The 15,765-nt window shown below is 40.5% G+C and overlaps 1 protein-coding gene across 1 annotated transcript in view; it reads left to right on the forward strand.

Moving 5' to 3' along the window:
- Nucleotides 1–15,765, forward strand: part of Esrp1 (epithelial splicing regulatory protein 1) — a 69,499-nt gene that overhangs the window by 25,447 nt on the left and 28,287 nt on the right. Inside the window, exons 7-12 of the mRNA XM_090339073.1 lie at nucleotides 855–965; nucleotides 1,069–1,201; nucleotides 1,301–1,343; nucleotides 3,475–3,776; nucleotides 6,030–6,248; nucleotides 9,307–9,505. Coding sequence (XP_090195199.1) covers nucleotides 855–965; nucleotides 1,069–1,201; nucleotides 1,301–1,343; nucleotides 3,475–3,776; nucleotides 6,030–6,248; nucleotides 9,307–9,505 — 1,007 coding nt within the window. The remainder of the gene's footprint in view (nucleotides 1–854; nucleotides 966–1,068; nucleotides 1,202–1,300; nucleotides 1,344–3,474; nucleotides 3,777–6,029; nucleotides 6,249–9,306; nucleotides 9,506–15,765) is intronic.

Below are 15,765 nucleotides of genomic sequence, written 5' to 3' on the forward strand. Positions count from 1 at the left end.
AGGTATCAAAATGCATAATAGGTGATTTGCACATGACTCATTAAGGTGTGAGCACTTCCCAGTACTGCCATAAACACCCTGTGATGGCTCTCTGGTTTGAAAAGGAGACGTATTAATGGCAGCCTCCTGATAGCATACACACATTCCTGACGTGGGTTAATCACTAGTTCTATTGCCAAATGGCTTTTAACTCTCTACTTGTCTACTGAGAATGGATTTTAATCTGTCCTTTTTGGTTTTTGATCAGACCATGAGAGAATTGAGAGAACTTTGTTGCCTTTGAATTGATCGTGGGTGATTTTTGAGTTTATGGCAAAAAAAAAAAAGCTCTTTAGCTGACAAGTAGATTCCTGGTTGAACTGGCTATATTGGCGTTACATAAGCAGCCAGATTTAAGTGACCTCACTAAAGAATATTCTGTACCCAAACAGTTTCCAAGGTTACAAAGAAAGTCAGTACTGCTAGTTCACCTTAACTCACACAAAAGAGACCTGAAGCTAGGAAAATTGCCTTGAGGGTGGCAGTGGGGGTGGGGGAGCACACAGGTATACATATCAGACTTATGCAGTAATAATGCGACATCATTTTTTTTTTTTTAACTTGGTCATGGTACTTGAACTCTAGGCCTGGGAGCTGTCCCTCAGCTCTTCCACTCAAGGCTACTGTCTTACTCCATGAGCCACAGTGTCATTTCTGGTTTTCTAGTGGTTAATAGGAGATAAGAGTCTCACAGTCTTTAGTGCCCAGGTTGGCTTTGAATTGTGATCCTCAGATCGCAGCCTCCTGAGTAGCTGGGATTACAGGTGTGAACCATTGGCGCCCAGCTGCAACCTCTGACTTTGCTTCGTCCACAGCAGCAAGATGGAACTTATTGATGATAACACTGTTGTCAGGGCACGAGGTTTACCCTGGCAGTCTTCTGATCAAGATATTGCAAGATTCTTCAAAGGACTGAATATTGCCAAGTTGGTTTTCTTTGATTTGTGTTTTACCCTTTTCCGAGGGGATTGAGGGTTTACGATTGTTTTCTCCTCACTGTTGTCTTCTACCTGCCAATTTTGTTCAAAGGGGAGGTGCAGCACTTTGTCTAAATGCTCAGGGTCGAAGGAATGGAGAAGCGCTGGTTAGGTTTGTGAGTGAGGAGCACAGAGACTTAGCACTGCAGAGGCACAAGCATCACATGGGGACCCGGTACATCGAGGTACGTCCTCATACCTCTCGACACCTCCGTTCTTCAATGACGTCCAATGATGGAAGGCTCACTAAACCACGATGTCACTTCTCCCTTTCTCCCTCTTAGGTTTACAAAGCCACAGGTGAAGATTTTCTTAAAATTGCTGGTGGTAAGTGCCCTTTACACAATGTGGCTTTTGGGAAAAGAAATCTAAAACTTGGGCTGGGAGTTTGGCCTAGTGGTAGAGTGCTTGCCTAGCATGCACGAAGACCCGGGATCGAGTCCTCGGTACCACATACATAGAAAAAAGCTGGGAGTGGTGCTGAGGCTCAAGTGGTAGAGCTCTCGCCATGAGAAAGTCCAAGGACAGTGCTCAGGCCCTGAGCTCAAGCCCAGGACTGGCAAAAAAAAAAAAAAAAAAAAAAAGAAATCTAAAACTTTACCTATATTCTAAATAGATGTGCAAAATTATGGATGTTTTTCTTTATTTCCCAAGGAAACATGGAAGCGGGTTTTTTCCCCCCTGTTTAAGATAATAAATTGTGGGTGGTATCAGAGAGCTTTAATATACTGTAATAATTACCCTAAGGCTTATGTTAACCATTGTAGTTAATTAGCCACCAAAAATAAAACTGCACAGAGATGAAAGGTGCGGATAAAGTCACAAAATCCAGGCACTGATGGCTAATACCTATAATCTGAGCTACTCAGAAGGCTGCAATATGAAGATCCCAGTTCAAAGCCAGCCCTCACAGGAAATTTCATGAGACTCTTCAGTTAACCACCAAAAAACCAGAAGTGGAGCTGTGACTGAAATGTTAGAATACCAATCTTGAATGGAGAAAAAGCTAATAAAGAGCATCCAGGCCCATCAAGCCTTTTGAGTTCAAGCCCCAGGATCAGCGCACATGCATACACGCATATGTGTGCACTCAAAAAATCATTTATAAAGAGAAAGGATGGGGTTCTTTTTGAACCTGAAAACTAATTAAACAGCCAGGCTACCATATCTGAGTTTGATGCAATTTTGCCTCTAACTTGTCTCAAAATTTTGTATTTTGCCAGTTGTCAAGAATGCAGTAGTTTTCTAGTATTTGGGGATGTGTAGTATTTGCAGAAAATTCAGCAGAAAGAAAAGGGAATAGGTAGGGTATTTTAAATTTTTATTTATTTATTTGAAGTTTTTATTTCTGTATTTTATTTGCATATAATGGTTACAGAAAATAACAGATTTCATTTCTTCAGTCTTTGTCCTTCCTTCTTTTTTTTTTTTTTTGGTGGTTGTGGGCCTTGAACTCTGCCTGGGTATTGTCCCTGCAATCTTTTGCTGGTGGCTAGTGCTCTACTACTTTGTGCTACAGCACCACCTCCTGTTTTCTGATGGTTAATTGGGAGAAAAGTCTCATGGACTCTCCTGCTTGGTTGAGCTGGCTCTGAACTGAAATCCTTAGATCTCAGCCTTCTGTGCAGCTAGGATTATAAGTGTGAGCCACCAGCTCCTGGTTCTCAGTATATTTTCATACCTGTATGTAATGTACTGTAATCATAAATTTTCTCTACCAGAATATTTAACTACACTAAGGTCTTTCCTTGAATGTATAAACTTTTTTTAACATATATTTTTTATTGTAATTAATAGAAGGGTTACATTATATTCACCAGATAGAAGGTGCATTATTTCACAAACATTTATACCCTTTCTCATGTTTTGGTCCCCATTTTCCTTCTCCCACCACTGAACGTGTAAACTTTTTAAGGAAAAACAGTGAGGAAAATAACACACTCAAAACTCTTAAAGGTATCAACCTACTTCTTGCTCATAGTTTATGAAGGCACTTTTATAGATAAGGAAACTAAGGCACCCAAACTAAGCTTTATTGGGCCTAGGCATTCTGGCCCAAGGGCCTATGCTACTTTTTTTTACAATGTTATAGTTGTTGAGGGTTGGATGCAAGGCTTTGTGCAAGCTCATCCCACATGGTAAAATTAAGCTACAACCTCACCTAGGACTTGTGTTTTAACTACTGTGATGACTTAGTACTTCCTGAGAAATATAGGTAATTTTACTATTATTTTAATTAACTGATCAGCTTCCTAAGTTAATGGGAATTTTATGAAAATGCTCTGGGAAGAGTTTCAAAATTAGAGGGGAAATCAACTTTTGATTCCTAAGGTATTATAAATTCTGTAAGAGTGTAGTCATTTTTAATTCACAACATTTGCTGGCATTTTATTATTTCGACAAAATTGTTGTCTTGACTCTACTTCCCCCTACTTTAGCTCGTAATTGTTTTCCCTAGGAACATCCAATGAGGTTGCCCAGTTTCTCTCCAAAGAAAATCAAGTCATTGTCCGGATGAGGGGGCTTCCTTTCACAGCCACAGCTGAGGAAGTGGTGGCATTCTTCGGACAGCATTGCCCCATCACTGGAGGAAAGGAAGGCATCCTTTTTGTCACCTACCCAGATGGTAGGCCAACAGGCGATGCTTTTGTGCTCTTTGCCTGTGAGGAATATGCACAGAATGCATTGAGGAAGCACAAAGACTTGTTGGGTAAAAGATACATTGAGCTCTTCAGGAGTACTGCAGCTGAAGTTCAGCAGGTTGGTTTTTAAGAGTAGGTGGGGACCCCTTTGCATCTACTTTATTTTAATTGGTTTTAGATGATGTCGTGGTGTTTTGTTTATTTAATGAGTATATCTTAAATGAAAATCACAGTGTTATGGGAAAAATAATGTTGAGGTGATGTTTTGCATATATTGCCACATGGAATGAATGTATGCTAACTTCTTTTTGTCACATTATTTCAGTCTTAAAACTTGGAGAATGTAGAAAATATTGGTTCATGAAGTAGTCTGATTCTGTAACCAAAAAGGAGCTGCTGCTACCTTGCACATGCATAGGAAATACTTTTTGTATAATTTGTCTTCTGTGATTCATACCCCAAAAGGTTGCTTGGGTGTTTAAATTTTTTCTTCTTTAAATTCATGGATCACTGCAGCAGATATTTGATTTATAAATTCTTGTATTATTGTACACTGGTGTTGCTTGCTTTTTGATGAAGATTTTCCTTTACAAGCGTACTAGTAAAGCTTTTCACCAGATTTTGATTTATTTTTCTATTTGGCAGGTATTATAAAATGCTAAGCTATTTCTTACCATGTAGAAAACTGTTACAGTTTCTTGATGTAGGCTGGGAATGTGATTTAGTGGTAGAGTGCTTGCCTATCAGGCATGAAGTCCTGGGTTCAATTCCTTAGTATCACGTGAGCAAAAAAATCCCCAAAAATAGAAGTACTACCGTGGCTCAAATGGAAGAGTGCTAGCTTTGAAGCTAGCTCGGAGACAATGCCTAAGCCCTTAGTTCAAGCCCCAGGAAGAAAAAAATTTCTGTGAGATGCTAGTGGCTAGCTACTCAGGAGGCAGAGATCTAAGGATTATAGTTCAAAGCCAGCCTTAATACAAAAATCCATGAAACTCATTTTATCTCCTAAAAATTTATCTCCTAAAGACCCATCTAAAAACTGGAATTAGAGCTGTTGCTCAAAGTGGTTGAGTACTAGCCTTAAGCAAAAATTCTCAGCTGGGAGTATGTCCTAGTGGTAGAGTGCTTACCCAGTATGCACCAAAGCCCTGAGTTTGATTCCTCAGTATCACAGACAGAAAAGACCAGAATTGGTGCTGTGGCTCAGGAGGTAGAGTGCTAGCCTTGAGAAAGTCCAAGGACAGTGACCAGACAGGCTCTGTCTTGTGCTTGTGTCTGTGTGGTCTTATATTTTAATATCATTCAAAAACCAGGTTTTAGCGTGTGTTCCTTCACTAGATTAGTCTCTTTATTTTCACAGGTTGGAGGTGAAATGTGAAGATAATTAATGGGAACACTATGTCCTTAGTGAAATAAAAATGAATACGTTTCCACAAAAGCCCACATTTAGCAATATTTGTGAACAGAAATAGCATTATCTATTTATTTATTTTTGCCAATCCTGGGGCTTTAACTCAGGGCGTTTTCTGTATACGTGGTACCGAAGAATCGAACCCAGGGCTTCATGCATGCTAGGCAAGCACTCTACTATTAGGCTATGGGCTTAGCCATGCTCTCAGCCATAGAAACACCTTTTTTTTTTTTTTTTTTGGTAGGTCATGGAGCTTGCTTGGGCGCTGTTCCTGAGCTCTTCAGTTCAAGGCTCCCACCTTACCCTTGAGCTATGCCCCATGCTTCCTGCTTTTTTTCTAGTGGTGAATTGGAGATGAGAATCTCAGGTCCTTTTATTCCTGGGCTGGCTTTGAACCTTGATCCTCAGATCTCAGCCTCCTGAGTAACTAGGATTACAGGCCTGAGCCACCTTGCTGGCAGAAACAGTATTTTAAAAGATACTTGTTGTAATTGTTGTGTTTATCCAGGTTGACTTAACCTTACGTTGTACATGACCTAGGTTGTCATATAGATTGGGCAGAAGTAGATACTACACTTTCTCAGCCGAAGTGCTCAGATGTCTCCATCTGTACTTCTGAAACTTTAATGCACTTAGTCAAGGAAGCTACTAAAAATGCAGATTCGTGTTTATAGTTCTAGAGTAGAGCTGAGACAGCATTTCTTCTGTTTTTGGTACTAGGGTTTTAGCTTCAAGTGTTGTACATCAACATATGCTCTCTGCACATATTAAGTATATACTCTGTATATTAAGTTTATATACATGTTTCTGTATGTGTTAAGCATGAACTCTGTCACTGAGCTGCTGCTACCAGCGTTGGGACTGCATTTCTAAGCAGTTCTCAGGTGAATCTATTGCTAGGCTGCAGAAGGTCCAGAAACAGCAAGGCTCTAAATTGTTTGTATTTTGCTTTGCATACAGGTGCTGAATCGTTTCTCTTCTGCCCCTCTCATCCCACTTCCAACCCCTCCCATTATTCCAGTACTACCTCAGCAATTTGTGCACCCTACCAACGTTAGAGACTGTATACGCCTTCGAGGTCTTCCCTATGCAGCCACAATAGAGGACATCCTGGAGTTCCTGGGGGAGTTCTCCACAGACATTCGTACTCATGGGGTTCACATGGTACTGAATCACCAGGTAAACATAGTTGGGAAACTGACCTGCTTATTTCCCAGTGAGCAAATGCTTTCTTCTATAAGAATTTGAATTTGAGGAAAGAGTAAACAATAATAGGGACTCAGTTTTAGACTCCTCCTTTCCACATGGTGGGTGTCTCTATTTTTTTTTTCCACTTACAGATACACTTACTCTGTTTTCCTTTAAAAAAATTATATAGTTAAGAAGTCTTTAGGCTATACTCCACAAAAGTACCATTACTAGTGTAATGCCCAGAAACTTGAAGCCTCCCAGAAGGATCACCAGAGACCGAAGATCAATGCAAATTGCAATGAGTTGTTTATTGACGAGCTCGAGCACGGGTCTCTGTGCACTGATAGTGCAGACCAAAGGCCACAAGCACAAAATTACAGCACCTTTAATACATTCTTTGGTAGGGGGCAGGTCCCAGTAAGCACTGGCACTATGATTCCATTAAATGATTGGTGCAATACAAAACGGGAGGAGGGTCATGACAAGTCATTGGTGGGTTTAGCGAGCTGTCGTGCTTTGAACTGATTGGCTAATGGGTGAAGGGACAGACCCAATATGTGATCAGTGGAGAAAACCCGACAACGGGCCAAACTAACTGGTGAAGGGACAGACCCAATATGTGATCAGTGGAGAAAACCCAACAAGGGGCCAGACGCAGACAGGCTAACAGGCTGTGCCTAGTTCGCTGGCCCTCGCAAGTCCGACCTTGTACAAGTATAAAAATACAAATGAATACAAGTATAAAAATACAAATGGCTAATCGCTCCTCACTAGTATGATAATTGAAATTATGATAATTAAAATTCAGTTCTGATTTTTCTTATCACATAAGTCTACCTCCCCTCCTCCTCCTCCCCTCCCAGTCCTAGGGCTTAAACTCAGGGCCTGAGCACTGTCCTTGGGTTTTCTCAAGACTAGAGCTCTGTCTTTTGAGCCACAGCACCACTTCCAGTTTTTCTGGTAGTTAATTGGAAATGAGAATCTCACAGACTTTCATGCCCTTGCTGGCTTTGAACTCCAGTCCACAGATCTCAGCCTCCTTAGTAGTTAGCATTAGAGGCATGAGTCACTAGCACCCGGCCAACTTTTTCTATGTATGTGATACCAAAGAATCAAATCCAGGTCTTTGTACATACTAGGCAAGCACTCTATCACTAGGCCAAACTCCCAGCCCCATAAATTCACTATTTCATCAGTAGTCTCAGACAGGAACTAAATACATGAGCAGTACATATGATATTTGTTGCAGCTCTGTTTTTGTGGTGTCAGAGTGGTCACAGACAAATGTTTACAAATGAACATGACTGCATTCCTGTGTTTTGTGTCCACAGTTTCTTAAATAATGACTTGTTTCACATTTTTTAGTTAATACGTTAGACAATAAATTCTAGTCAGTAAAGTGCAAAATTATTGAAGATTTGTATCGGTGCTCTCTGTTAGCAGTGTGTGGAGCTTACAGGCACACAGCTATGTTAAGAAATGGGTTGTTGAGTCCTCTGTCAATACCTCAGTGAATTCTTCTTTCAGTTTACCAATGTAAAATAGCTCTTCCCATGATGCAACTTGACTTAGAGGTTAAAGAAAATTTAATTATATTAGTATCAGAGTTTTGTGCTAGCTTAAACAGGAAAAATATGAATACTCATAAGCCAAGTAATAAAATGTAAAGTTGTATTAGTTTTAAAAACACATATTTTTGAGCATTATAGGTGGAATATGGTCTTATAATGGAAAACTTTTTTTTCCCTATTTTCTACATTTTCTTTTCACTGGGAGGTTTGCTCACTTTCATAGGTATAATTTTGTTTCACTGGGAAACACATACCATTTCACACAAGGAATCAGAAACCTTCCTGAGCCCATGTTTAGCTTCTACACCAGCCCATGCTCATTCTAACTCTTTAATTTTAAGCCGCCCACCTACTTACGTCACGTGTCTCTTAGCATGCTTCACTGGTTGGAGTCCTTCTAACTACAAGTCTCCATAGGCAAACATCACTAGGGAATTACTTCCTTTTGAGTCACACTTTTAATAAGTTTGGGGCCATTCCTCTTTGATTAACAGCAGTAGACAGATTTGCCTGTCATTTGACCTCCACAACCTATTGTGATTGCACTGGAGAAAAATGCTTCCCTTATTATGGGCAAATTCTTACCTGGAAGATATTAGGCTCCCATCTTGGACTGGGCTTGTAGCTAATTTCCTTGGTATGGCAACTCTTATGGTAACTTGCATGGTAATTGGATTAAGTAGTCCTTAGGACACATTTAGAGGAAACTATTAAAAAGAAGTAATATACCCACTACCTGAAGAATGTAAGTGTAACTCCTCTACACGTTACTGAGACAGTAAGATGCAATTAAAAAAGAAAGGAAGGAGACCTGTAAACCACTTGGGTCTGTTTCTTCCATAGAAAATGTTCATGATAAATATAGCAGAAGTGTTCTAAGTCTTTGTAATAGAAATCTGTCAGTTATCTGACAAAGGACTGTATAGCTCCCAAATAAAACCGGTAGTTCACCACCTAATACTGACCCTTAAGCTACATTCTAACACTGGAAACAAAGCCCAAGGGACATGGCAGGCCAGTAACAGATGAGCGCTGAGAGCCAGAAGATAATTCTGGCTTGTTCTGTTTCCTGTAGGAGGATATGTAAAGCTTTAATACTGGTTCTGAGACTTAATCGGATTTTTCAGAAGGGGGAAAAGAATCTAATGTGCAATCCTGTATTTTGAAGTTGGCAGTCACAAGGAGACCTTTTTAAAACCTTGTACATCGGATACTAATTTAATAGAAACCAAAAAGGATCATTTTCAGCTATGAGCTCTCAAAACAGTTTTCTTCACGATTTTGTGGGCCATTCTGGTGATTAGGGGATAAAACACAAATCAAATTTCAGTGGATCACACTGTCACCCAGATTTTGTGGCTAAACATGTCTGTACTATAGGTGATTGTCACTTTGCATGTTTTGTAAGCAATCATTCATTTCCTTGTTGAAGGAGACAGTCTCCTTTTGTTTTCATTCTTCCCTTATGCTCTCAGGGCCGCCCATCAGGAGATGCCTTTATCCAGATGAAGTCTGCGGACAGAGCATTTATGGCTGCGCAAAAGTGTCATAAAAAAACCATGAAGGACAGATATGTGGAAGTCTTTCAGTGTTCAGCTGAGGAGATGAACTTTGTGTTAATGGGGGGCACTTTAAATCGAAATGGCTTATCCCCACCGCCATGTAAGTTACCATGTAAGTTTTTCTTGGGTCTTGGCGCTATTCTACGCTGTATGCTGGTAGGTGCTTAAGCTGCTTTCGTAACTTTCTGTGTCCCTGGTTCTTTCTGAGGCAGATAAGGTGGTTTCCCATCTGGAATCAGTAGTATCTGGTAATCATTTAAGACCTTGGTTGTGGACTCCCATAATTAGAGATGCTCCAAATACCTCCTTTCAAATTATATTCTTGCTTTTCCAGTGATAAGCACTTGGTTTCTGAAGCTTAGTGTGTTCCAGATAAGCACTGACTCTGGAAGGCAACCTGGCTATGTAGATTTTTTTAATACGCATTTATTAAAGGGAAAATAAATGTGTAGGTGAAATACCCCCCCAACCTCTCTTAAATACATTAAGTTTTATGGAGAATGATTGATACCCGATTTTCATTTTTGAGCACCGATTGTGAGTGATAACCTGGAGAGCATTTCCACTGCTAGCCAGGATATCTAGAATGAGTGAGTTAGTAAAAATACATAAATGCGTAAATAATTGAGCCAAAGTTTCCACTGGGCCGCAGGATCAGTGCTTAATTCCAAACGGTGCTATTGCTCGTGGCGTCTGGGTGCAAGCCATCTGAAATCCTGCTGGGGAGGAATAAGCCCCGTCTTCAATAGAGAGCAAGTCCTAGTTAGTGACAAGGAGTGGTTGAGAATCTCAAATTAAAGCTGGAGGCTTTTTTGTTCTAAATGTGGTTTTCACCTTCATATAAGACATAACCTTGTTAAGCATGTTGGATATGTTTAAAGATCATGTTATTTGGAATACAATTCAAGTGGCTTTATAGTCTTGATTCCCCAAAAGAGGGTAGGTGTAGAAGGTCAGTTTTATTTTATCGTAAAAATTGATCTATGCCAATTAGTTGATTTTATAGGATATTACTTGTAGAACATTTCAGTGGGGCTTAGTCCTTTTCTCCCTTTGGAATTCTTCAGTGCTAATATTCTACTTACCTGCTGCTTGCTGTTGGTGAATGTTGTAGGAGTTAATTGCAAATCAATATGAAGTTCTGAAAATTTGAAAGTATCCTAAAGCAATCTTACTTGTATGTCTTTTATGTAAAATTCACTGGGGGAAAATGTAGAAATTTATTCAGTTTCCCTTAGTGACAGTGAGATAAATTAAGTTCTTAAGCTAGGCATAATGTCTCACACCTGAAATTTTAGTTAGTCTGTGTGCTGAGATGTGAGGATCAAGGTTCAAAGCCAGCCCAGGCAGCAAACTCCATGAGATTTTTAACTCCCAATTAACCAGCAAAAAGCTAAAAAGGGGTATATAGCTAAAGTGGTAGAATGCCAGCATTGAGCAACAAAGCCAAGAGAGGGTACAGGGCCCTGAGTTCAAGCATTAGTACTGGCACACACACACACACACACAGAGAGAGAGAGAGAGAAGAGAGAGAGAAGCAAAACAACTAAGTTCCTTCCCAGGTTTGACCCAGATTTTTCTGTTGTGACATCCTTTTAGTACTTTTTCTTCCTGAAGGAAAACTGCTTATTGCATACTTTATCCTCCCTTTTCCCTCTCACAAAAGACCTAAGAAAGGAAAAAAAAATTAATGCATGTTTCACAAAAGAGTATTTTATATGTATGCATACATTTGTGTAGGTATTTATGCATATGTCTGTATAATATACCATTTAATGGTATATATCTATATTATACTTCATAAATCCAGTTATATATGTGAATATGTATATATGTAATTTATAGGTATACATTTCTCTCTTTCTCCATATATATGGAGCTGTGCTGGGGTTAGAACTGTTTGCCAGTAAGGTACTCTATTATTTGAACCATGTCTCCATATTTTGTATCTTTTAATGTTTTTCACAAATAATTACAGTATTTTTTTTGTTTTGTTTTGTTTTGCTAGTCCTGCACTAGAGCTCAGGGCCTGAGCACTGTCCTTGGGCCTTCTCAAGGCTAGAATTCTACCATTTGAGCCACAGCACCACCAACCCTGGGGCATGAACTCAGGGTCTAGGCACTGTCCCTGAGCTTCTTTTCTTTCTTTTGCCACAGCACCACCTCCAGTTTTTTCTGTGTATGTGATACTGAGGAATCTAACCCAGGGCTTCATGCATGCTAGGCAAACACAAACTCTATTGCTATACCACATTCCCATAACCCTGACTATTTTCCCTTTTTGTAGTTAACTGAGAATAAGAATCTTGTGGATTTAGCAGGGTGCTGTGGCTTACTCCTGTAATCCTAACTACTCAGGAAGCTGAGATCTGAGGTTTGCAGTTCAAAGCCAGCCCAGCACTAAAGAACGAGACTCTTATCTGTAATCACAAGAAAATGGGAAGTGGAGCTGTGGCTCAAGGTAGGGTGGTAGCCTTGAGCTAAAGAGCTCACGGACGATGCCCAGGCCCAGAGTTTTAATCCCCATGCCTTCCCCCCACCCCCAAAAAAAAAAGAATCTTATGGACTTACCTGCCTAACCAGGCATGATCTTTAGATCTCTGCCTCCTAAGTAGCTAGGATTAGAGGTGTGAGCTACCCATGCCAGGCTTTATGTTGTTACTCCTATTTTATATTTCATCCTAAAATATCTGGCCATTCTTTCTATAACCCTGTGATACCATGCTCTATGAACATTTTTTAAGTGTTATTGCTATAAATCACTCTGTAACCCTAGCTCCTCTGGAGACGGAGATCTGAGGATGTGGTTATCACCAGTTAGCTGGAAGTAGAGTTGTGGCTCAAATGGTGGAGCCTTGAGGGGAAAAGCTATAGGATAGCAGACAGACCCTGAGTTCAAGCCCCAGTATTCATACAAAAAAAGAGCGGCTGGGAGCGTAGCCTAGTGGTAGAAAGCTCACCTTGCATGCATGAAGTCCTGGGTTCGATTCCTCAGTATCACATACACAAAAACAACTGGAAATAGCGCTGTGGCTCAAGTAGCAGAGTGATAGACTTGAGCAAAAAGTGTCCAAGGACAGTCCACCCCCCCTGGACTTGGGGAGTGGGGGAGAGAGACACATACAGGGAGAGAGGGGGAAAGAGAGAGACATACACACACTCAGGGAGAGAGGGGGAGAGAGAGAGAGAGAGGGAAAGAGAAAGAGAGATTTGCTAATTTTGTACTTGTTCTACTATTTTCCTGTCAGTATACTTTAAGTTACTGCCTAAGTACACAGCAACCACAAAATTATATAATTATTGTTAACATAGTTAAATTAATATTGGTTAATCCCCACTGAATTTTTTTTCAATTTCATTTGGCACAAAAATGCTGTCAAAATCTCTCTGATATTTAAATTTTGTCATTTTAGTGGTACTTGAATAAATACACAAAGTTTTGAAGGGGGAAACATTTTATTGGTCAACTTAATTTTGGGGAATTTAAAAGCATGTTTTTTTTTTTTTTGTTTTTTTTTGTTTTTGTGCCAGTCCTGGGCTTGAGTTTAGGGCCTGATTTTCTCAAGGCTAGAGCTCTACCACTTGAGCCTCAGCACCACTTCAGGCTTTTTCTATATATGTGGTACCAAGGAATCGAACCCAGGTCTTCGTGCATGCTAGGCAAGCACTTTAACCCCTAGGCCAAACTCCAGGCCCAAAAGCATGTTTTTATTTAAGAAACACATACATCTTAGCCAGGCGCTGTAGCTCACGCCTGTAATCTTAACTACTCAGGAGGCTGAGATCTGGGAATCGCAGTGCATAGTCAGCCTGGACATGGAAATCCATGAGATTCTTATCTCCAATCAATGGACAGAAAACCAGAATTGTTGCTGTGGCCCAAGTGGCAGAGCACTAGCCTTGAGTTGAAGAACTCAGGGACAGTGCTCAGGCCCAGAGTTCAACCCTTATGACCCACCAAAAAAAGAAACACATAAATCTTAGCAGCAGCATCTCTTTAGTTAAGAATTTCTACCATTCTGTCTTTCTTTTTTGAACTAGAACAGACTTACACCTATTACATGTTTTCTTTTTTTTTTTTCTTTTTGTCCATAATGGGTTTGAATTCGGGACCTGGGTGTTGTCTGTAAGCTCTTTTGCTCAAGACTAGTGTTCTACCACTTTGAGCCATTCCACTACTTCCCTAAGTTTTTCTTAATGTTGCTTTGTACTGTTTATAGAGAATTGCTTTACTAGATTTAAAATAAGAATATGTGCATAGCCAATATAATTTTCACTTCAGTTTGTGCTATTGGTCTTTCTATGGGAACCAAATTTCACATGATAAGTATCAGGGAAAACTGGGGAAAGTAAAGGAAGAGGTGACATTGTCCAAAAGAATTGTGCTTATTATCTAACATGTGGAATTATAACTCCTCTGTACAAGTCTCTAATAATAAGAATAATTGTACTCAGACACGCGTGCGTGCGCGCACATACACACACACACTCTCTCTCTGTGTCTTAACAATTATTTTTATGGTTGCCAGTTTGGGAACTTGAACTTAGGGTCTAAGTTCTGTGCCCCAGCTCTTTTCACTCAGTGCTGGCACTGTACTACTTGAGCTGTAGGTCATTTCCCAGCTTTTTGCTGGTAAGTCTCTTGGACTTTACTGTTCAGGCTGGCTTTGAATCATGATCTTCAGGTCTCCCCCTCCTGAGTAGCTATGATTGTAGGTATGAGTCACCAGTACCTGGCTTAGCACTTTTTTTTTTTTAAATAAAAAAGGTTCCACAAACAGCCATAGGGTAATGCATTCCTGTAATCCCAGTACTTAAGAGGCTGAGGCAGGAGAATTCAAGTTTTGAGACTATACTGAAAGACCCTCAAGAAAAATCAAAGACTGAGAGTATAGCTCAAGAGTCAACTATTTGTCTAGGATAATAAACAAGTCCCAAAATTCAGTCCTCAGAGCCATCGCAGAGGGAAAAATGGCAAAACAGACACCTACAAGTTAAATATGAAATCAGTAGTATCTTTTGGTCTTATTTATTTATTTATTTGGCTGGTCATGGGGCTTGAACTCCGGGCCTGGGCACTGATCCTGAGCTCTTCGACCCAAGACTAGTGTTCTACCTCTTGAGCCACAACACCATTTCTAGATTTCTGGTGGTTAACTGGAGAATAAGAGTCTTATGGACTTTTTTGACTGGCCTGACTTTGAATGGTGATCCTCTGAGGATCAAATCTCAGCATCCTGAGTAGCTGGGATTAAAGGCATGAATCACCAGCACCAGCTCCTTTGGTCATTATATTCATATTCAACCAACTGATTGCTCCTTGTCTTTGATGTCTAGAATATCCATGAGAACAAAAGGCAATGGGTTAGTCATGTTAGGGATTTTTTTTTCTTTTGGTATGCAAGTTTCTCATGAGCCTCTGCTACTTCAGTAGTCTAATCTGGTGGTTCTATATGGGAAAATCAATCTCAGATTCAGTCAACTCAGTTTCCCCTTCTCTTACACATAGTCTGGCTGGTTGTGTTCATCCAGCATGTAAAAGCTAGTCACTGGCAATGTCTCTAACTTGAAGAGTTTCTCAATAGGAAGGATCTAGAAGACAAAGAGATCCCCCCCTACACCACCCCTGCCAGTGGTGCTGGAGATGACACTCGGGGCCTCACAAGTTCTAAGTATGTGCTATACAACTTGACTATGCCTTCAGCCCATGCTTCTTCTCTATTTCTTCTGAGCCAGCTTTTTTCTCAGCTGACTCTGGGAAGACGTGGACATGGGGGTCCAGGGCTATTTCCCATATTGGATTTTTTTTCCCCTTTCTGATACTGGGGTTTAATCTCAGGGCCTGACACTTGCTCAAAAGGCACTCCTGCAGGGTCATGCCTTCAGTCCTTGTTTGTAATGCCTCTCCTTGTTTGAGACAGCCTCTCCCTTCTTAAGTACATGCATGAACTACAATCCACACCCTCCCCCCCAAAGCTATGAGGACAGGCACTCTCCACCATGCTTAGCCTCTCAAGTTGAGCTGGAGTCCTATCGATTTTCTGCCTGGGTTTACCTGGAACTATATTCTGCCTGATTTCAGGGCTTCTGTGTAGCTAGAATGACAGGTATCTATCTGCTACCATGTCCACCCCAATGGGCTTAATAGTATTCTTGGAAACTTTTTGTCTGAATTGGTCTGGAACTGCAATCTTTGCAATCTCAGCTTCCAGAGTAGCTAGGATTACAGGCATAAGCCACTGGGCATCTTGTGTGGCTTCGGCTTTTTAACAGGTATGAAGATATCAATTAGCTTCCAGGGCTGTGTAATGAATTGCCCTTAAGTGAAAATACTTGGCCTAGTCCCTCTAAGCCAGTTCATTGTGTTACCAA

This window comes from Megascapheus bottae, chromosome 9 (assembly GCF_031878675.1).
Source record: "Megascapheus bottae isolate mThoBot1 chromosome 9, mThoBot2.hap1, whole genome shotgun sequence".
Classification (NCBI taxonomy): domain Eukaryota; kingdom Metazoa; phylum Chordata; class Mammalia; order Rodentia; family Geomyidae; genus Megascapheus; species Megascapheus bottae.